The 22753-nt window shown below is 56.3% G+C and overlaps 1 protein-coding gene across 5 annotated transcripts; it reads right to left on the minus strand.

Annotated features, from left to right (window-relative positions):
- Positions 1-391: 391 nt before the first annotated feature.
- Positions 392-22747, minus strand: MTSS2 (MTSS I-BAR domain containing 2). Of its 5 annotated transcripts, none has more exons than XM_019653979.1 (15): positions 22554-22747; positions 17491-17552; positions 17327-17400; positions 16415-16499; positions 16242-16333; positions 16082-16156; positions 15753-15761; positions 14658-14815; positions 14095-14202; positions 13026-13123; positions 11319-11448; positions 4582-4656; positions 4090-4266; positions 3760-3925; positions 392-3684 (listed from the first exon to the last, which is right to left on the minus strand). In XM_019653979.1, exons 1-15 carry the CDS (start codon positions 22620-22622, stop codon positions 2918-2920), a joined length of 2145 nt encoding a protein of 714 aa, XP_019509524.1. In that variant the 5' UTR covers positions 22623-22747; the 3' UTR covers positions 392-2917. The 5 variants fall into 5 exon arrangements, with proteins under 5 accessions (XP_019509524.1, XP_019509508.1, XP_019509533.1 ...); XM_019653963.1 differs by having other exon boundaries at positions 11319-11544; XM_019653988.1 differs by lacking the exon at positions 15753-15761.
- Between the last annotated feature and the right edge of the window lie 6 nt (positions 22748-22753).

Genomic DNA, 22753 nt, shown 5'->3' on the forward strand with positions numbered 1-22753 from the left:
GGGCAGCTGGTCGGCTCTGGGCCTGGGTCTGAGGGTTCCGACTTGGAAAAGATGAAGCCTGGCCAGGGGGCTGCAATGGTGGACATCTGAGGGCCTGAGTTCCTTTCCTTCCAGCCCCACCTTAGCACGTAGGGCCTCAGCGAGTCTGATGGGGCCGGGGGTGTCGTCAGACTGCAGTGCCTCCTGGCCACCTTCTCCATCTGGCGGCCTCAACACAGCTCCCAGCAAGGACAGAGCTGAGGCCTTCAAAGGCATAGGTCGTGGCACAAGGCCCCGTCCTGCTGCACAGAGGCCTGGGCTCCCAGGGAGTCCCCCTCCCCACAGTCTGGGATCTGGATGGAAAGGGGGTGCTGCAGGCGGCAGGTGAGCAGCAGCAGAGGAAGCATGGGTGTTAATTACAGTACAACTTTATTAATACTGGGATCTTCACAGTGCATTTGTTACTTGTAGCAGTGACTATTTAAATCAAGGGCAGGATGGGGCGGAGGGGGAGAAGGGGAAGAGGATAATTTATCCAAAAACTGACAGAAAGAAAAGGAACAAAATGGCTCGGATGGGATGGAGGGTGTGGATGGGGGCGGGGGGCAGTGACGGGAAGAACGGGTGAGTGGGAACCAGGAGGGGTGGCCTGGGTGGGAAAATAAATTAAAAGAAGGAACAAGTTAACAACAGCACCAGAAAAGTTACTTCAGTCAAAAGATTTCGAAAAGAATATTTCTCTGTACAAAATGAAAAATAAAACGAATGTAAGGAAGTCCCCCAAACCAAAGTCTGATGCGGGATGGTTGGCTCGGATCCCGGGGAGTGGGCCTATGAGGTGGTCACTAAAATGGATGAGAGGTGGTCACAGGGATGGAGGAGTTATGTACAGCCCCAGGGTGGCTTGGAGGGGAGGGGGACAGATGAGGGTGGGTGGGATGGCTATGTCCCCCCATCCCCCCTCTGGGCCTCCAAAGCCACCCCTACTCCCCAGGAGGCACGCTCTTCCTCTCTGGGACTCCAGGACCTAGCCACACTCCTACCCCACTGCTCCTTACCCTGCTCCTGTCACACTTCCTGCATCCTACTCCATACGCCCCCCTGGGCAAAGCCCCATGCAGCCCTGGAGGGAGGGCCAGTGTGTACTCCACCCCAGGGCTGCCCGAACCGGCCCTCTGCCCTTTCAGTCTCTTCAGGCCCTCCTTTGCCTGGGCCCTGTCCAGGTGCTCAAACCTGGGCTCTGAGGTTGGCCGCAGCGCTCAGCAAGGTGGTTTTCAGATCTAGCGACTTACAGGTACTGTTCTCCATTGCCCTGGGGGAGCCGGGGGCTCCATCCACTCGGGGGCACCCTTAGTTCCCCAGCCCCACCTGGCCACGCTGCCTGGGTCCCAGTTCCCGGCACAAGAACTACCAGGATCTCCAGCTGGGGCTGGGAGACTCAGACCAACCCTGTCCAGGCGGCCCTGCCACCCTTTGAGCTCAGCTCTCTCTGCTGGCCTGCAGGACGTGAGGAAGCCCTCCACTCGCTGGAGGTGCACCTACTTTTACCTGCTTAGAGTTGGCACAACTTGGTGCAAGGAGGGGGAAGACACCCCCAGCCCGCCCCACCCCTGCTTTGCTGCCAGGACTGCAGGGCTGGGGTGGGGAGCGCGTCCTGGGATGGCATCTCCTCTGGCAACAGAGAGTCAAAGCCAGTCTCCCGGGACTTGCCCCTGGCCTGGCCTGGTGGGGGGCTCCCCACCCCTCAGATGGGTTGGAAGACCCGCCCCCTGGCCATCCCAACCTTGGCTTTGCTCCGGATGCTGGAGAACAGCTGCCCCCTGGCTTTTGGGGAGCCAATTCAGCCCTCCTTGTCCTGCCAAGGTCCACCAGGCCACTGTGGGCGCCCCCTGTCCGTCAGGCACTCTTGGACACACCCTGTATCATCCACCCTGTCCCCACACACAGTCTTTGTCCAGTCAGCTCCATTTTATATTCGTAACCCCACACACATATCCTCTGCAGCTCCAGCCCCCACCCCCAAAGGTGGCCGGAACTGTGAGCAAAGTGCTACCAGAATTAGATCTGACATGCTCAGATGAGGACTGGACATCTGAAAGCAGCTCCTGGGGGGCTGGCCCAATGACCCCGGAGGCCTCTGGACGCCTTCCCTGCTGCCCGACCCTGCTCACCAATCCCGGCCATACCTCACAGAGAAGGGAAAGGCAGGATACGGAAACTGCCTCGGGGTCCCCCGCAGGACCCCTCCAGGCAGGACCCCTGCATTTCCTACCCAAGGCCCTTCCCTCACAGTGGGCTGCCTTCTAATTTCACCTGCCCCCACAACCATTGGCCACACTGCACACCTTTTCAGTCAAAGCCACTACCTTAGCTGATTGGGCACCTGGCCCCTCCACAGCCACCCTGCATCCCGGATGGAGGGGAGCATGGGAGAGGCGGAGAAGGGAGAGGGAAGGAAAGGGGCTCAGTCAGAGGCGCAGCGGCCAGCATTCCGGAAAGACCCGGGGCACCGCCGGGCCAGGTTAGCTAAGCTGTGGCACTGTGGGCCCAGGTCGGTGGGTGGGACGGCGAGAGGCTGGCCTGGCCCCTCTGCCGTGGGCAGGGGAGGGGGTTCGGGCTGACTGAGATGTGGGAAAGGCAGGGCCTGCAGGGAGAAAGAGGAACGTCGTAGGCAAGGAGAGTATAAAACAGGCTCCAAATCCAGTTCGAGGCCTGCAGGCTCGGTCGCGGTGAGGTCTGTTAAAGAAGTCACTTCCTGTTTAAACGTTGAAATCCAAGCTGGGTGTGTCTTTTCATAAAGTGGCTTTGCCTTATGTGATTTAAAAAGAAAAAAGCTTGCCTGGCTCTGCTCTCTCCTGGCTGTGCCTCTGCTCAGAGCCCTGGCTGCTCCACAGGCCGCCAGCCTCACACTTGGCCAGAGGGTGGGAGAGTGGCGCCATCACAAGATGCGGGGTGCTGACCTGTCGTTGGTGACGGTCCTGCGGAGCCGCACCCCTCGCCGGATGGCCACCAGCATATCTTCAGCTGGGGGGTCCCCAGTGGCAGCTGGGGGCAAGGTGGGTGTCTCCTCGGAGGGGGTGGCTGACAGGGCAGTGGGGAAGGGAAACTGGCCCTCGCCCAGGGCATGGGCACCCGCCACCAGCTCCCCGAGCTTCTCTACCAGGCTGTGCCGGTTGGCGGCCAGCTGCTGCTGCTGCTCCTCATCCTCGGCCCCTGGCCCGGGGTAGCCGGCGGGCTCAGAGGCTGGGCTGGCCCAGGCCGTGTTGGGCAGGCTCAGCCTCTTTGGGGAGGCCTTCACCAGGTCCGGTGCCAGGGGCGAAGCGGCCTCATCGCTGTAAAAGACGCACTCCTCGCTGCCCGCCCGTGTGGGCCCCACGTAGCCGGGGGAGTCGGGCACGGTGGGTGTCTTCACAGGGACGATAGGTGGCCGAATGGGAATGGGTCCAGCACTGGAGAGAGCCCGGCGCACGGTGGGCTTGGTGGAGGGCGTGCGGCGGATGGTGGCCACGCCGGGGGGCGCGCCCGAGGCGGTGGGCAGCCCGGCGGTGGGCAGCCCCGCAGTGGAGGCCGGGCGCTTGGTCTGGATCAGGCGGCGGTAGTTCTGGGCGATGTTGCTGTTGCGAGGGATGGTGGACGACTTGTCGAACTCAGGCGGGCCCTCGCTGTCTGCGTCTCCGTTCACAGAGTAGCAGTCGTAGTCAGAGCCTGGGGGCACGGGATGCAGTGGGCCGGGGCCTCGGGGCTGCAGGCCCAGGAACCCGCCCCAGCCCCGGGGCCTACCTTGGGAGGGGATGGTGTCCTCCGAGCATGAGGGCGTGGTGGTCTGCGTGCTGTAGCCGCTGGAGTACTGCAGCGAGTCCCGACTGCTCTTCTGGTGTTCCAGGCTCAGGCCGCGGGTCAGCACCATGGCCAGGTCACTGGCCGCAGGGGACACCTCCTCACCGTGCTGGGGGCGGTAAGACTGTAGGCTGAGCCGAGCTCCCTAGCTTCCCCACTCAGCCCAGGCTCCAGGGAGCTCCCACCAGGGGGCGGAGCTGGCCCTGAGACCATTAGCCAGGTCTCCTGGCGCGGACCTGGGCGTGAAGGTGGGACCCTGGCTGGGCTGCCTACCTTGGCTGCAATCGTGGCAGGGGACATGCGGGGGCGTGGAGCCTCCTCTCCACTGGGGCCCACGGTGCCCCCACTGGCTGGGCCTGGCTCTGTGTCTCGGAGAAGCTCCACTCGGTCCTTCCTCCGCTGCAGGGTCGTGCCCGAGGGCTGTTCGTGGGGGCCGGCCTTGGCCCAGTCCTGCAGGACATGGGAGGCGGGTCAGGGGGTCCCTTGGCCCTGCTGTCCCTGGCCAAGTGGCCCCTCACTGTAGTGAAAGGTCAGGGTTTCCAGGCCCATGTGGGCTCACACTCATGGCCAAGGGCAGAGTATGGAGGGCACTGTGACCTCTCAGTCCCGCCAGGCGCAGGGGCAGGAGGAAAAGATGTGAGTGTGTGGGGCGTGGCTGCAGTGGTGCCCAGGGGGCTTTTCTTTCGGGGGAACAGGCGCTGTGTGCACACCCTCTGGCTGGACTTGGGCCCTCCCTGCAACCCGCAGCAGGTGGGGAGCACTGACCGAGGTGGGGGAGCTGCACTCGCTAACAGACTGGCAGGTTTCCGAGGCCTCAGAGGATGCAGAGCTGGAGGACTTCTGCCATGAAGAAGCCAGCAGACAGGGCGGGGAGGCCGGAGGAGAGGAGAGAACAGATCTGGTCACAGGGCCGGCATGCTGGGGGTGGTCCGATCTGGCACCTACCCCCACCCTCCAGGACCATGGCCATGAACATCTGCAGCAGGATGCAGCACCCAGAGCGCACACCACCGGTATGGGCTTACCCTACGGCCCAGCCCAATACCACATATTTTGAGAATGAGTGACAGGACTCGCTGCTGCTGAATGTGGTGGGTCAGGGAAAGAGAGATACTAAGGATGGCAGCGGGGTATCTGGCTTGCGCAGTGGGGTGGATGGTGTCACTATTTGCTCAGAAGGGCAGGCCAGGGGGAAGCGTGGAGCCCAGAGCTCCATCCTGTACATGTTACGCGGAGCTGTCTACGGGGTGTCTACACACGGATGCAATGTGGGCAACTGTATGTCCAAGTCAGGAGTTTAGGGAGACATCAGGGTTGGAACCACAAATCCAGCAGCCATAATACAGAATAAGGTCACGTTGGCACTGAGGGTAGTTAAGAGAAAAGGTTCAAGGACCTCAGGCGTGTCAACTTTTAGAGGATGGGAAGAAGAGGAGGGTCCAGCTAAGGAGAGGGACAGGGAGCTGCTGGTGAGGTGGGAGGAAAACCGTGAGCAGGCGACATCACAGAACTCGGTGGAAGAACCTGATGTGTGAAGGTGCGTCAGCTGTGCTGCTGCTGCTGGGGGTCCATCAGATGAGGGCAAAGGGCATCTGTGGAGACCTCGACAACTGTTTCAGTGGAATGATGGGGGCAGAAGTCCAGTGAAGAGAGGACTGAGTGTGCATGGAGACGCCGCTCTGGGCAGCTGGAGGGGACTAGGTACCCTGGGAGGCCCCCCAACTCAAAACAACAACAAAAAAATGAAGAGAAAAGAAGTAAGGGCGAAAACAGGACCGTGAGGGTTCCCCAGAGCAGATGCTGGCTTCCGCACAGTGGAAAGCTCACTGTGGGTGACCCAAATTCAGCCAGGAGCCTGGAAGGGGATCGATCAGTAGCACCCCTCACCCCAGATCCTGTCAAATTCTCTAAATCATCCTTAAGTTAGACCTCTGCATTTTTCACAGTTTATAATGAACCATGATCACCAAAAAAAAAAAAAAAAAGGAAACAAAGCACCAGAGGATCCAGAAGTAAAGAAATTAAATTTTTTACCAATACAATTGTTAAAACCAAACCAAACAAAAAACTGGTGGAAAAAAGTATTTGGAAAACTGAATGGAAAGAATTCAACACTCAGGCATGAAAAAGTAAAACAACCCCAAAAAACTTAAAACTAGGAATAGAATAGAACTTCCTTAATCTGATAAAGAATATCTATAGAAATATTGATACTTTTTTCTGAGATTGGGAAAAAGATAAGGATGCCCACTATCACCATTTGTATTCAGCATTGAAAGTCTTAGCGATGCAACAGGCAAGAAAAGGAGGTAAAAAGCAAAAGGACTGGAAAGGAAGAAATAAAGCGGTTATTATTTGTAAAATACATGATTGCACAGGTAGACTATTCAAAAGAATCTACAATTATCAGAACTAATAAGTGATTTTAACAAGGTTATTGGATATATGATCAATATACAAAAAAAGTCAACTTTTTAAATATCAGCTACTGACAAAAATCCCTAAAAAAGCCAATATAATTTAAAATACCGTATTTGCCGGTGTATAAGACGATTTTTTGGCCCTGAAAAATATGCCTCCAAGTGGGGGGTCGTCTTATACGCCAGGTACACTTCAGATAGACTGCCCATAGTGCTTGCCCCGTGCCATAGTGGCCTCCCGATGCCCGCCCACTTCATTCCACATACCGTTCAGGCATCAGCAGCGCTGCTGGGTGTATGCTCGGCTGTGTGCGATTTTGCGAGTGTGGTAAATTCGGGTTACCGTATATTTCTTTACATATGCATTGAAGATTCGCGATTTTGCGCTATCATGGTGCCTGTTAGAATGTTGAAGAGCTCGCACTTGCGCACTAGTAGGTCCCAGGGAGATGCTGATGCAAGGGTGGACCAGACTGCTATAGTGACAGGGCAGGCAAACAGGGAGCAGGGACCAATCAAATCAGGCTTTGTATACAGCCAACAGCCAACCACAATACTGCACCATTGTACAGCACAGCATAGAAAATGTCGACCAGTCAAACCCCTATCATCCCTATCATGGCACCAGCCAAAAGAAAGAAGTATGATGCAAATTTTAAACTGAAAGTTATAAACTTTGCTAAGGAAAATAATAATTGTGCTGCTGCAAGACAATATGGAGTAACAGAAAAGATGGTTCGGGACTGGAAATCAAATGAGAAAGCATTAAAGAGTATGCCAAGGGGTAAATGTGCATTAAGAAGAGGCACCCCACACTGGCCAGAACTCGAAAAACATGTAGCAGACATGGTGGCTCAACATCGCCAAAACGGTTATGTGGTGACACGAAATACAATACGCTTGTTTGCACTTCAGTGGGCCAAATCAAATCTGATATTGTTTTACCTTTTATTTGGTGTGTGGAAGGTGTGCGGAAGAGGGGGTAGTCTTATACGGCGAGTATATAACAAACTCTGTATTTTGAGTGGAAATGTTAGGGGGTCGTCTTATATGCCCAGTCGTCTTATACGCCGGCAAATACGGTAGCATCAATAAACATCCAATACCCAGGAAAAAAATTCAATGATAGATGTGCAAAATCTTTACATGAAAACTACAAAACATTGAGAGAAGGTAAAGCCAAAATAAATGGGGAGAGATATGCAATCCCAGGCAAGATCTCAGGATTACTGCTGCTGTTTTGGTGGAAACTGACAAGTTGATGTTAAAATTTATAAGGAAATGTAAAGAGCGAAAATTAGACAAAGTGATACTGAAGAATACAAGCTGGAGGACTTTCATTACCAAGTATCAAGTTTTTTTATAAAGTTACAGTAATTAAGATGGTGTCGTACTGGTAGAAGAACAGACAAATCAACCAGTAGTACTGAATACAAACTCCAGAAACCACCACACAACCAGACACCTGACTCATGAGCAGTGCAGTTGGGGGAAATGATGGTATTTTCAATAAACTGTCAATTAAATATCTGTATAGAAAAAATGACCCCATACCTCACAACACACACACACACACACACACACACACACACAATCAATCAATTAATTCCAGATGAGCTGTAGATCTAAATGAAAAAGGTAAAACAAACAAACAAAAAGGCTTTTAGAGGAAAACATCGTTGTGACCTTGGAATACACAAAAATATCTCAGGGCACAAAAAGCACTAACAATTTTTAAAAATGGATAAACTGGACATATATTAAAGTGAAGAACTTATAGGTCATGAAAAGACTTCAATAAGAGAGTAAAAAGGAAACCCACAAAATCAGAGAAGATATCAGATGAAGAACTTGTATCCATAATATGTAAGTTGTATGAATCAGTAAGAAAAAGACAAACAACCTCATAGAAAAATGAGCAAAAAATTTGAACAGGTCCTTCACAAAAAAGGATATCCAAATGGCCTTGAAAAGTATGGGAAGGTGTCCAACCTCATGAATCATTAAGTAAATGCAAATTATAAACACAGGGCATGACTGCTATACACCGAGCAAAATGGTTAAAATGAACAAAACGTAAAATACCAAGGGTTAGTGAGGATGAGGAACGGCCAAAAGCCACTGCTGTGCTATTCTTGCCGAAAGTGTATGACCTCAATCTAATTATGGGGAGACATCAGGCAAACACAAACGTGAGAGGTATTCTACAAAATATCTGACCAGTATACTGCAAAAGTATCAAAGTCATGAAAAACAGTATACTGCAAAAGTATCAAAGTCATGAAAAAGGAAAATGGACTGAAGAAGAGCTGTTATGGACTGGAAAAGCCTAAAGAATCACAACTAAATGCAATACAGGCCCCTGCATGGATCTTGGATAATAGTGAGAAAACGGGCAAAATCTGGAAAAAGACTGTAGATTAGTTAATAGCATTGTGCCAGTGTTAAATTGACTGGTTTTGAAAATTGTCTGGTAGTTACATCAGATGTTAACATACGTTAATAAATGTGGGAAAGGGCGTGGAAACTTAGCACTCTTTTTTTTTTTTTAGCCGAGCCATCCTGCCACCTGTTGGCAGCTCAGCAGCAGCTCAGCAGCAGCTCAGCTCAGGCCGGGAATCGAACCATTGTTGCTCAGAGCTCAAGCTCTTGAGCGAGCTCTTAAACAACTGAGCCACTCGGCCGGCCCTCAGTACTCTTTTTACAACTTTTCTACAAGACTGAAATTGTCTCAAAATAAAAAGTTAATCGGATGTTAACTAGACATATTGTAGTGATAAAAAAAATAAATAAAAGAAAAAGTAAAAAGAAAAACCTTAATGGACAGGCTAGGCTCTAGAGAAAAAGCAAATTGGCATTCCTGAAGAAAGTATTCATCATGTAGTACAGAGGAAAAAGGAGATGGAAGCAGGTGAGTTAGGAGACACAGAAGGATAGAATGAGAAGGTCTGACACAGAGAGAGAGGTCAGATCACTTACAAAGGAGCAACAATGTGATTGATAGCAAATCTTTCAACCAACAATGGAGGCCAGAGTACAGTGGAAAAATACCTTCAAAGTATGGCGAGAGAACAACTGTCTCCTCAAAACTGTGTCCCTGGGAAAACTTACAAGGAAGAGGACAAAACAAAGCTAGTTATACATAAAAACAACAAAAAGAAACCCTGACAGTTTACTACTACAGACCTATTCTAAAACAACTTCTGAAGGATGTACTCTACTTCAGAAAGAAGGAGGTGAGGAAGATATGAGATTCAAGAAAAAAATGAACAAAGAAATATGTAAACACATGCATAAATATAAACAAATACTGTGTGTATAAAATCATGATGAAATTAAGAAGAAAAATGCCATTTGTGGGTGATACAAAAAAGGAAAGAATAACATATAATAGCTTATAGGTTGGGAGGGAGTGGGTGACTGAAGTTATATACATACTAAGGTCCTTGAATTATTCATGAGGTAGGGTTGTGACTGCTGAGGATGCACGGTAAAATGTCAAGGTAACCGGTAAAAGAAAAGGACTAGAGTATAACTTACAATCCAGTAGTGGGGAAATATGGGAAAAGAAAAAACAAAAGGCAAAGGAAGAGACAAAAGCAGCACAGAAAAAAACAGAAGAGAAAGAAAAAAAGTAAGACAGAGGTCCAAATATGTCAGTAATCATAAATATAAGTGGACTAAAAATGCCAATTAAAAGATAGTGATTGTCAGATTGGATAAAAAAAGAAAATCTAGACTGATGTGCCTCACCCGGGAAGAGCGCAATGATGGTGCCAGCTTGGGCCAGTGAAACAACGTCCTCCACAACTAGACTGAAGAACAAAACAACAGCAACTTGTCTGTTCCCCTTCCCCCAATTCCCCAGCACTGTTCCCATCCCCCCAAAAAAATCCCCAATAAAAAAGAAAAAAAAGAAAATCTAGGCATATGCTGTTTACAAGAGACTCATCTAAAACATAAAGATACAGTGAGTTTAAAAGGAAAGAGGTTGAAAATGATAACTTAAATACCGACAGAATAAAGCTGACGTAGCTGCAGTAATATCAAACAAAATGGACTTGACGACAGATAGCCATACAAGGAACAGAAGCTCAACTATGCCATGTTACAAGGTTCAACTCACGCTGAAGAGCTGACATTTTAAACTTGCATGCACCTCATAAAAGTCTCCAAATATATAAAGCAAATGTAAATAGGAACTATTGGGAGAAAATAAGAAATCCGTATTTTTTTCAATTATTGACAGGCGAAGCACACAGGGATGAATGAATGGGAGATGAGGTGGAGATGGTCAGAGGCGTTTTGCGGTGAAGGAGACGAGGTGCCTGAAGGAGAGTGTGGGGGGAAGGGAGGGCCTTTCAGATGGATGGCACTAGAGCACTGATAGGAATGAGCTGGCGCAGGGAAAGAGTGTCAGTGCATTGGGGAAATCCTCGGGTGAGAGAGCAGAACACAGAATGCTGAGCCCAAAGGCAAGCACTAGCCAGGACAGGGCGGGACAGCAGACTGGACACAAATGCGGGTTGGGTCGTTCCCATTACCCTGCAGATAGTAATGCGGGTTGGGTCTTCCCATTACCCTGCAGATAGCCCCCTGGGCATGCGGCCTGACCTCCCTTTGTCTTCTGCTGTGTTCCCTGTTGCCCACCTCACAGAGGCTGCAGGAACTGAGACAGAGCCTGTCCAGGGGATTCTTAGGCCAGTCTCTGGGTTTAGAGTGAGGTGGCTTCAGTGTGGAGGAGGAGGAGGGGTTACAAGGAGCCAGTGCTGTTGGCAAGCTGCCGGCTCCCAGCTCCTGCAACTGGAAGGAGGCAGTAGGCAAGGAATTGAGGTATGGGGAGGAAATGGGGCCACCAAAGCCCATGCTGACACTGCTGTGGCGATGCTGGCTGCTCCAAGACCTTCCTTCCCCACTTCTCTTTAGCCTTGAGGCAGTGAGCTCAGGTTGGTCCCCAGTGTGGTGGTGCAGACGACCTTCCGGCTGGTATCAACAGCTGTAGGTGGCCCCACACGTGGAGAGCCTGAGGCTGTCATGAGGCTATTGCACCCCACCCGGGTGGTCCTGCTGACACCCCCTCACCTGGCTGGTGATGTCTGAAGGCATGGGTGAGGGAGGCTTGGAGTAGGTGGCATCCTGGGAGACGAAGCCAGAGTCGTGGGAGGAAACGCTGGAGAGGCGGGCGGTGGCGGTGGTGGCTGGCTGCGCCAGGCTGCGGTAGCGACAGGTGGAACTGGGTGAGTATGTTTGGGCACCCCCAGGCCATGGGGCTCCGCCACCCTTGGCACTGCTACTGCTGCTGGGGGCGCTGGGGGAGTGAAGAAAGGGGGCACAGCAGCCAGACAGGGAGACACAGGAGCGTGTGTGGAGGGGTGACATAAGAGGGTGGGGGAGACAGGTGAGGGGCAAAGGAAGAAAAAGACAACGTCAGACTACAAGGTCCTGAGACCCAGGTGCCACCAAGGAGCTGGGTTCTGGGCTGTGGGACAGGGTTGGGCCCAGGCAGGGGGCAGCACCAAAACGCTGGCTCAGTCCCTGCCCCTGGAGTGCCCCAGGGCTCTGGGGGTCCCTGTCAGGGCACGCCCAGGGCCCCACAGTCTCTCAGCCTTGTACTCTGCCATTGAGAACAGCAGACCTTAGGTTAACGATGGGGAAACCGAGTTACCATGTGTCAGTTTCCCAGCTGCGCTAGAACCAGACATGTCTGATTATGTCTAGGCTGCCTTCTCAAAGTCTGATATTTGCCATCGAATCCCAATTGGATGCCTGGTGTATAGTGATGGTCTGTGTGGGTTTGTGCCCTTGGTCTATGCCCTTGAAGGTGTCCAGCCCTCGTAGCACACATCCTCTATGCAGCCATTTCACTCTCAGGCAGTGTTCCTAGCAATGAAGGTCACCTTCCTCCTGAGTGTGACACTGAAGTCCCCCAACTCCTGTCCTTGGTCATGGGTGTCCCCTGCACCCAACCCTCCCTCCTCTGATGGCCACCCACCCTGGGTCCAACAGATCAGGCCCTCCTCTCCCTGCAGGAGTAGTTGTGCCCAGCCAGAGTGGTTCCGGGGAAGGGGTGCCTGGGCAGAGGGGGCTCCCTCAGAGTAGCTCACTCTGTGCCCTCCCACCCAAGGAGCCTTGAATCTTAAATGTCTTCACCAAATCCCACCTGGTGCCAGCTCAGGAAGTGCCCCTGCCCCCGAGCCTTCCTGGTGATTAAATGAGGCCTGGGGGGACCAGCCTGGACTGGGGTTCGGGCCTATGGCAGCTGCGCAAGAACCAGCTCTCAGGAACCAGCCGTGCTGGAGTGTCTGTAAGGCATGCTTGTGGCCTCAGCACATGTTCTCTGAAGCCTCCACGCCCTCCCTGATCTTAGATTCTTACTATTCCTCCAGGTTGTGCTGGGGCTAGCAGAGCCCAGTGGTTAAATACTGGGACTGTCTCAGTTTCCCCTTCTGTGAAAGGGAGACAACACCATACCCGATATGGTGGGGTTAGGATTCAATGAAGAAAATGCATAAAGCATTGAGCATGGCACCTGGAACACAGTCACTGCTCCATAAGTGAAGCTGCTCCTGCAGCCCACCTCCTGCTAACACATGCCCGTGCCAGCAGCAGTCTTGTGATGGGGGTGTGTTTTTCCTCTGCACTTGCAAAGTCCTGGGTGATGCAGAAGTTGTGTGAATTCTGGGGCCCTGAAGCAGTTCTTGACGCAGTGTTTGTGAGAACTTCCCCATTCCCTCCCAGGGTATCCCTGCACCCTCCACACCGCCCCCCCCACCTTGACCCCTCACTGACCTGCACATGCTAGACTTTCGGGAGCTGGAGCTGCTGGGTGATGAGGGTGGGGTCTGGTAGGACCAGCTGTAGTCTGAGCCCTTCAGGTCTTTGATCACCTGGATAGGCACATAGATGGGGGTCACTGGAGGCAGCCCTGCCCTGCGGAGAGCCTTATCATTTTCCTGGGCCCCCCCCGAGGGCTGATAAGGCCAAAGGCCCCCCACGCTCTTCCCAATTAAGAACCAGACCCCAGCAGGAGACCCCCAGAAGTCTGAAGCACCCCCGCCCCAGCCACTTCCTAATGCAAGTTCCTTACTTGCGGGTGGAAAGCAGGGCTGCCAGAGGGCTAGGGGAGACACCTGGGGGAGACTCCACCCTCTCTGATTCTCAGAGACACTGCCGCACCTGGGCCAGGCCCCTCAGCTCACACACACTGAGTAAATTCTGAGCCCACCTGGGCCAGGCAGGGGACATGGGAGAAGCAGGTGGTCCTGAGGACTCACTGTCGCTGGCAGAGGAGCCAGCAGAGAGTGACCATGAAGGGCACCATGGGGTTCAAATCCTGGCTCTGCTGTGCCCCTCAGGCAAGTTCCTAGACCAAGCTGAGCCTCAGTTTCTCCTGTGAAATGCAGCCAATCATTCCTGACTTAGAGGACTTTTTGGGTGAGTCAGTGAGATGACCCGTGGGAAGTGCTCAGCAGAGCGCTGGACATTCAGTAAGTGTCCAGTAAGAGCAATGCCACAGGGCTGGAGCAGTGGGCGCACAGTGGTGGGTGAGGTGGGCAGGCATCACCAGGTCTGTCTGGCTTGTTCAGGTAGAGCCCAGGGGCAAACTCAGGGCCAAGCCCCACGAATCCAGAACTTTTGCCCATCTGCTTTCAGTTTGAGGTCCCCCTTGGGTCTGGGGCACATCACCCCTCACCTGGGCAGATGCTCCTGGATACCTCACAGTGGGTGTCAGGACATGTCTGGTCCTCTGTCCCCAGCTGCCTCCCCCAGATGCTGTCCCCTTTTCTCCTCTACTGCCCCCAACCAAGGGCAGGCTGCCCCCTCCCCTCCCCTGTCCTGTCCCTAGGGCTAACTGTACCTGTTCGCTGGCGGGGGGCAGCTTGTGAGGCTCTGCGGTCAGCACCACCAGGTCGTCAATGATGCCCTGCAGGTGGGTGATCTCTCCCAGCATGGTCAGCTCGCCGTTCTGAGGAGGCAGTGAGTCAGGGCTGCTGGCCCTGCCCCTGCCCGCCCACCCTGGAGGAACAGGCCTCACCTGCCCCTTCCTGTCTCACCCTTCCTTCCCACTGGCCAGTGCAGCTGGTGCTGATGGGGGCGGGGCCTGCACAGCCTGGGGCTGGTGAGACCATCTGTCCAGACCATCACTGATAATGAGCTATGAGACCTGCCTTTAGGCCAGGCGCCTGTGGCCCCGAATGCACCCAGCCAGGGATTACTGAGAAGTGACCTTTCTCTGAGGTCAAGGGGTCAACTCTAGGCCCAGCCTAACCTGCCGGGACGATTGAGTCACCAAGAACTCAAGCCCAGCAGTGCCCAAATCCTGATTCTTGGGATGTGGGGATGGTCACATGCTGAGGGGACTGCTCAACTAGCCCAACCGTGGGGATGCTCCGAACGCCGCTCTAACCCCGAGGGACCCACCACCACAGGCTGTAGGAAGGTGATAAAGGTGCAGAAGCGACCGCGCTCTTCAATCAGGGCCCGGCGCACTGCCTGCTTCTCCGTCTCCTCCAGCAGCAGGTACATGTCGTTGACGTCCTGCAGGGCGCTGTCCAGCTGGGGCTGCAGGTCTCCTTTCCCTGGAGGGGTAGGCAGGAGAGGCCGCGCTGGGGACACCAGCCTGGCTTGCTGCATCTGTGGCTCAGGCCCCGTGGTGGTGTCCCTGGCCATGGGGCTGGGCACTGCCATGGGGACCAGGGGGCTGGGGAGGGCAGTCAGGACTCCGAGGCTTGTGGAGGGGCTGGTCCCCAGAGCAGGCAAAGAGGACAGACAGACATGCACACGGGAAAGACACCAAAGCTGCAAAGCCACCCAGGACCTGGAATAAGCAGAGTCCTGGGCAGCCTCAGGGCTGCCCTTGGAATAGCTGTGCTCAGGGGCAGCCCAACGGAGGCCTCCACAACAGCGGACACTTCCACCCCACAGGACAACCTCACTGCCCACTGGGCAGCGCCCCTTTGCTTCCCAGGACACAGGGACGCAGAGGAGAGGCAGGACAAAGTAGTGTGTGGGGCTCAGCTGTTGGGTGGGCCACGTTCAGGAGATCTGCGGCTGCACCCAGGGGGCAGGGAACAGGGTGTTTTAGTGTGGGCCCCCACTGAGCTCATGGAGCAATGCACAAAGACAGCAACAGCGACACTAAGAAGCAGTGAGAGAGACAGAGAGAGGCAAGAGGATGATGTAAAGGAGTGGTGAGACAAGAAGTGGAGAAGCAACAGGTAAGGACTCTAGGCAGCTGGGCAGGGGCGGGCAGCCAAGGCCTGGGCCCCCCACCTGGCCCGGTCCAACCCCTCTGGGCCTGGAGACTGCCTCAGCAGTGGCCCCGGGTTCATCCCTGGCCAGGGGTTCTGGGGACCCCAGTGGAACTGTGCCCCAGGCCCCTCCCTCGCTGGACCAACTGCCTTCCTCGCTCTTCCTTGTCCTGAAGAAGCTCCTTCCAATGGCCCTGAGCTGGGGGAGACAGACAAATGCGACAAGGACGGGAGAAGCAGCTGGAGGGACGGACATTTGACTTACCAAGTAGCTCTACAGGAAGGATGTGGAAGAAGGAGAGACAGAGAAAGAAAGAATGTGTGAAAGACAGCCGGATGGACAGAGCCACTCCTGGGGTGGGGGTGGGGAGCCTGGGCCTGTGGGGCCTCCTGCCGCCTCCCTGAAAGGGGAGGTCTGGGGCCAGGTCTGGGGTGCAGGGAGGCTCCCTCTGTCCCACCCAACAGATTGGAGGGTCCTGTGTCCAGGATAGGGCCCCTCCGGCCAGGATGACGCCCTGGGGCGCCTCAGAGGGCGGTGGGGAATATGGAGTGGGCTGATGGGGCTGTGCCTCGGCGGGGTGCTCTGGGCTCTACCTTTGCGCGCTTTCTTCTGCAGCTTCAGGGTGTCTGAAGACTTCTTCTTGATTTCGTGCCGGGCTCGTTTGTACTCTGTGCAGGGGAGGAGAGAGGAGCACTATGATGAATGTCTCTGCGGAGTGGTGGAGGAAAGCCCCAACCCAAGCACGGGCCCCACCTTTCGCGTGGTCCTTGTCCAGCTGGTTAACTGACTTCTTCCAGTCCTCTATGCGCTCCTGCAGTGGGTTGATGAGGCTTTCCAGCAGGGCGCTGTGGAAAGGGGTTGTGTAGGTCAGGGCCACCAAGGGAGTCTCCCTGCGACAACCCTGCCCGCCCGCAGTGGCCACTCACTTGGTGAACTGCCGCAGCTTGGTCTCGATGCTGCGGTGGCGCATGCACATGCGCGTGAGCGCTGAGCCAATGTCCCGCGTGGCCCCTGGCGAGGCAAGCGCACAGCGTGGGTAGGGGCCCGCCTGGGCCTCTGCAGTCCCGGTCTCGACCACGAGGGGGCGAGCTGGCCACCAAAGGCCCCGCGGGCAGCCCGCGCCCCGCCCCCGGCATTCTGCAATCCTGACGGCCCCAGCGGGGGATGATCACATCCCCCAGTAGTTACCGAGCCTCTCCTCCGTGTGGGACCAAGGCCCTGCCCACGCGGGCTATGCTAGCCTCCTGCAGCTGCGGGTGCTCTGGTGGTTAAGCCAGGTGCCTACCTTCACCTGGCTGGGAGAGGCCAGAACCAATGACCAGGCAAAATCCCCTCCCACCTTATCAGAAACCCCCTTCAGGTGTGCCCAGATGCAGGAATGAGAGGGCCGACACGCACCCAATGCCTTGGTTCTCGCCAGCCCAAGGAACAGGGGCCCCAGGTCCCTGCTACTCGGACCAGAAAGCAGAGGAGGTGCCAAGGCCAACAGGGAAGGCTCACTTGCCCCTGCGTGCTCTCAGAAGGGCAGGTGAGGGTGGGTGAGAAGAGGCTATAATCAGACTCACTGTACAGGAGGGGGAACAACTGGGACTCAGGGGTCAAAGGCCACCCATAGCAAGAACAGAACCCCCCTGTAACATTCCTGTCATGGTTCACCCACTCCTGCTAGCATGCCTCTAGTGACAAGAGGCTCACTCTCTACAACCAGCCCCTTCCCTTAGGGAGCAGAACTCAAGGTCCAGATTCTGGGCCTGGCTCCGCTCCTACTCCACTCAGCCTTTCCAGCCTCCAAGCCTAACCTGGAGCCTCCCCAACCTCCAGCCACGCCCCCTCCCCACCTCGGGTGTTGGTGGCCATGTCGGCCACTTTCTGGAAGGCATCCAAGAAGGCCACAGCAGCCAGCACAGTGGTCCTGGGGAGATGGACAGTGGGATGGTCTGTGGTGAGGTGTCCTCCCCTCCGCCCGTCCCCTCCCCAGTTGGGGTGCCCTCAGCAGCCTCACCTCAGCTGGGAATGCAGCTTTGTGGCCTTGGAGTTGAAGTCCTCCCAGATGGGGTAGGAGCTCTGGCGAGGAGATGGGAAGAGGAAGTGAGACCCCATGGGGCTGCAGGGCTCCCCGGGGCTGGGCTCCCCTCATGCTTCCATCCAGACTCTGGGCAATTTCTGAGAGAGCAGCCCTGCCCCTGTGGGGGCTCCTGGGCCCTCTAGGAGGGCAGAGGACCAAGGACAGAGCCATGGGGCATGAGGAAGTCCCGACCCCGGGAACAGACACCTCTGCTTGTCCCTCCTCCCTGACAGGAAGTTTGGCCTCCTGTCCACAGTGGGGACTGTTTCGGTCCACATCCTCCCTCAAGACAGGTGCAAATAGTAAATAGCAGGTCCGGTCTCCTTGGGCCTCCCCACGGGCCCCGCAGGGGATCTAGGATAAGCAGCATGAGGGGCACCAGGTTCCCCAGGACACAGCCTGGGGTGCTCCACAAGGCACGCGGGCAGAGGCACTGTGTACAGTGGCAGGGCTCAAGGCACACCAGGTCTAAACTGGGGCCTCTGGCGGCCCCCACTATGTGCCCCAGAAGCTCTGCCAGCCCAGCCATCCATCCATTGCAGGCCAGCAGCAGTGGCTCCCAGGCCTGGGGAGGATGTGGCTGCTGCAGGGCCCAGCCAGCCTGCCCAGGACAGCCAGGCCCCAGGCTGAATGGGGCCTTGTGCGACCAACAGAGCCACCTTTCTCCACCCCCGGCTCCCCTCCCCTCCTGGGGACACAGTGTGGCCTTTATCCCAGCCTGGCCCAACGCTCCAAGTTGGGAGGGGGTTTCCCAGTAGTGAGGCCAGCTTTTGGCGACCGAGTTGTCCAGTCTGATCAAGGGGCTTTTCCGGCTAATGTGCCCTACCACAGCTGCTGGGTCCTGGAGAAACCTCAGCCCTTGCCCAAGGGCCCTTTTGGAGGCCTCGATCCTTAAAGGGAAGCCCTGGGCTAACAAAGCCTCAGCCCCAAGGGGCCTCCAACCCTCCCTTCCATGTGGGATGGGGTGCTGGGGGCTGGGGCTATTTCTGAGGAAAGGGGGAAGGTGGAAACCCCAGCCCCCCAGGCCTCAGAGGGAGGCTCTGCTGGGCTGGAACCCCACGGGTAGGTTCGAGATGGCCTCTCCAGCTGAGGACAGTCTGCAGGGGTGGAAAGGAGACAAGGGCAACTTCTGGGAGCCTCAGAAACTCCCTCCCATCCCAGCCACCCAAATAGTGACCAGGGAAAGCAAATATTTGAGAAGTTCACACAGGCTGGAACTGGAGGGGGAGGCTGTTGGTGGGCTGTCTCCATGCGGGCACAGCTCAGGGGAAAGGGGCCTGGGAGGTCATCCCTGGCAGGCCCAAGGAGCTGACCCTCACCTTGGCACTCCAGGGGTCTTCTGAAAGGTGGTACCCTCCCATCACCTCGACCACTCCAGCCCAAAGCCTTGCTGAGACCTCCAGGGAGGAGAGACAATGCTGGGGGTACAGGGGTACAGAGGCAGCTGTCCTGGACCTCAGGAAACCTTCTCAGCCCCTGCAGCAGCCTCTAGGCAGTCTGACAGAGCAAGGGACTAGGATACGCTGGAGAGAGATATGTCCCTACTCCCTGCTGGGCTGATGCTGAACCTGAGAGGTTTGACTAAGCCAGACTCACTCTTTCAGACCTTCACAGCCTGGCTTTCCCATGGGGAGGCCAGGCCCAGTTCCTCCTCAGCAGATGGACCAAGGTTCCTGGTCTCTAAAGGACTGGGGACTCCACTGGTAATTCATAGATGAACCCAGAGACAAGGATTTGAGGCGCCGCAGCAGCCAGTGCCCCAGGGCAGTGTCCTCACCCTGGCCAGGGCCTGGCTGTCTGGCTCTAAGACCCGGGGTTGTTCTCACTAGTGACAAGTGCTTGCGGTGAGCCAGGCACTGTGCTGAGCCCTGTCACTGTGTGATGACATTGAATTCTTCCAACAGCCCTGTAAAATGAATACTGTTATCACCCCCATTCTACAGATGAGGAATCTAAGGCTACAGCTTAAAATTAGACTTGCCCAAGGCCACCGAGGGGCACAGTCAGATCCCCTGACTGGTCACTTCCAGGGTGCAGGGAGACGAGTATTTGGGCATCAGTGTAGGAAGGTGGCAGGGACTACAGGAATGGGGCAATGCCCAGCTCCTCCCTCAGCACAGTGAGCTGCTCTGGAGGGGGTAGGCGACGTGCTTGTCACTAGAGGTGTGCAGGCGAATGGGATAAGACCAATGAGGACGCTGCTGAGGCTCCTGGTCCTCGGAGACTGTCCAGGGGGTGGTCGTGGTCCAGACGTGGGCTGTGCAGGTGAGTGACCCAGGCTACCATCTCAGAGAGCGGGCTTTCCGGGTGACCCTGGGCCAGGGCCCCCTCTCTGAGCCTCAGCCTCCTCACCTGGAAGATCAGGATGGGAACGGCACCTCCATCATGGGGTCAGTGTAGAGACTTGAGGAGGTACTGCCTGGAAAGCACTTAGCACTATGCCAGCACCTAGTAAGTGCTCAGTTAATGCCAGCTAACAAAGAGGACACAGGGTCCCTGCCTCTGTGTCTAGTGACACTCCTCACTCTTGAGAGTAGGCAAAAATTATGACCCCATTTTCTGGATGGGCCAGTGCTGGGTGGAGGCCTCATTCACTCTGCAAAAGGTGCTGCCTGGGCAGGTGGGGGCTGAGGCAGAGCCAGGTGCTGCACCCAGTCCTGTCATCTCGGGCAAGTCTCTGCCCCTCTCTGGGCTTCAGTGAGCAGCCTGGCACCCAGTAGGCATCTGAGTAAATGAGGCATAGCTGGCAGAGAATGCTCTTCAGAGACCCCTCCCCATCCCTGAGTGGTGCCCCCAGGCACCAGGTGCAGCTTGAGGAGCCTTCTCCCCTAACCCCCAGGCCAGAGTCTGGGCCTCCAGAAGAGCCAGGGACCTTTGGCACACTGTGGAGAGACCTCACGGGGCAAGCTCAGTCTCCTCAACCTGGCCACCTTCCTCTACGGAAGCCCTGCTGCTTCCGTGGCTCAGGACACAGAGGGAAAGAGCCAGCAGCTGCTCCCTAAACGCAGGTGATGGGCCTCCAGGTGGCCCCGTCCCCTGCTCTGTCTCTGGCCAGAACACATGCATACGTCCTAGGTAGGGGAATACTGGTACTTGGCATCACCCCAGGTGAAACTTCTCCCATTTTGCTGCCACATGTCAGAAAATCCTGCCTGAACTCTTGCTACAATCTGGGCCTGTTTCCTTCTCTCATCCCAAAGTTCCTTGCAAATTGGCTAGAGAGGAAGGGAGGCAGTCCTGCCCCTTGTCTCTGGGCAAAAGTTGCTGCTCTTTGCAGTGTTTTTGGAGAGGCTGTCAGTGGGAGGTGGGTGCAGGAAGGTCCCACCCTCAAGCCTGCCGTGGGAGTGGCTAGGGGAGGGTGGTCTGGACCCCCTGGTCCCAGGAGGGGGTCCTAGTACCAGGCCGGGTCCCAGGAGGGGGTCCTAGTACCAGGCCGGGTCCCAGGAGGGGGTCCTAGTGCCAGGCCGGGTCCCAGGAGGGGGTCCTAGTGCCAGGCTGGGTCCCAGGAGGGGGTCCTAGTGCTGGGGCTACGATGTCCACACCACACGGCAGGAGCAACCGCTGAGGGCACAGAGAGGCCAGGGTTTCTGAGGGCTGGCAGAAGGGCCTGGAGGCGGAGTTATAAGAAACGGAGGTCTCAGGGGAAGCACCCCATACAGTGGGGGACACCTACATGCTGCTAACCCTGTAGTCCCAGGCCAGGGTAGCTTCAGGCCCCTGCTGGTGGGACAGGTATCTGGCAGCTGCCCCTGGGGCTGTTCCCCTGGCCTGCCTGCAACCCCCTGCCCCCTGAAGGACCTGCCTAGGCACTGTGGGGCAGGTTGCACCTTGGTGAGTACTGTTTCCTCCTGGACCTGTGATAGCCCCATGGGATTGCATGTTGTGTACTTGGAAGTATGTGATAGGCCGGGAGGGTGGGGGCTCTCAGGAGTTCCCATGGGGAACCCAGCTCTCTCTCTTGTTCTTTCTCCACCCCCAAAAAGAAGGGTAGGAATGCTGGTTCCTGACCCCCATCCTGTCACTGGAGCTAGACCTTCTCTTTGCCTCATTGGCCCGAGTCAGCCCCGCCAAACCCTGCTTTCTTTGGGGGAGAGGATCCCCCTCATCTCCTAAATCAACAATGAGGGGTGAGGTGAGGGACAGTGTCTCCTCATGACCTTGAGCCATTCCCAGGCCTCAGTTTCCCCACCTGGTGAGCAGTGATGGGTCAGGAAGGGGTGGCCTGCTCCAGCCTGACCTTGGGCAGTTCTGGAGAGGGGTCTGGAACTGAGGGCCTGGGGTGGAAGTAGGGTAGGGAAGGCCCTCCCTTGGTGTTGCTCCACAACCCCAGCCTTCTCCCCTCCTTCTTCCAAGGGGAGGACAGAGGCCTTGGGAGGCAGGGACCCTCCTGGAGACCTAGGAGTCCTGAAGCTTCCTGGGGCTTTTGCGGGGGTCCGGTCCCCAGGACGCAGTCGAAGGGTCGGGTGCAGTGGCCAAGGCCGGTGGGGAAGGAGTTAACGGCTCTCAGCTTTATTATTTTTCCCTGCTTTGGCGGTGACAGCATTGTCTGGGCTCCAAGGCCAGCCTTGGGGGTGGGGGGTGGGGAGGAGGAGGTTGTGGGGGGCGGGGGGAGGCCATGGTGGTGTAGGGGGCGGAGGCCGGAGAGACCCGTACCTGTTAATGGGTCATAGAGTCGCCCCCTGAGCCAAACCCCATTCATGGTTTGGGGGTCTGGAGCGCAGGGAGCTCGGGTGTTTGCAGGCTCGGGTCAGGATCCCAGGGGGAGGCTGCAACCGGACGACCCCGGGCATAGATCCCGGGGACCGCACGGACACCCCGACACACGAGCACCCACACCCTCCAGACGCGCTCCCGGAGACGCGGACGAACAGCAGACGCACGTCGGACACACTCAGACAAGGACACACAGACCCCGCGGCGCAGGGACACAGCGGGGCACTGCTGCCCGCCGCCACGCGTCCCCCGAGAGGATCCGCACCCGCGCCCGCGCGCCCCGTTACCTTCATGTCGTTGACGATGGCCTGGAAGAGCCCGCCCAGGGCGCCGCACTCCTTCTCCGCCGTCTCCATGCTCCGGCCGGGCAGCAGCGGGGCGCAGGCGGGGCGCAGGGAACCGACCCGGGGGAGCCGGGCCGCGGAGGGCGCTCGCTCCGGGGCCGGGCCGGGCCTGCCGCCTGGGGGCCGCGCTCAGCGGCAGGCCG

Source organism: Hipposideros armiger, unplaced genomic scaffold (assembly GCF_001890085.2).
Source record: "Hipposideros armiger isolate ML-2016 unplaced genomic scaffold, ASM189008v1 scaffold_9, whole genome shotgun sequence".
NCBI classification, from domain to species: Eukaryota; Metazoa; Chordata; class Mammalia; order Chiroptera; family Hipposideridae; genus Hipposideros; species Hipposideros armiger.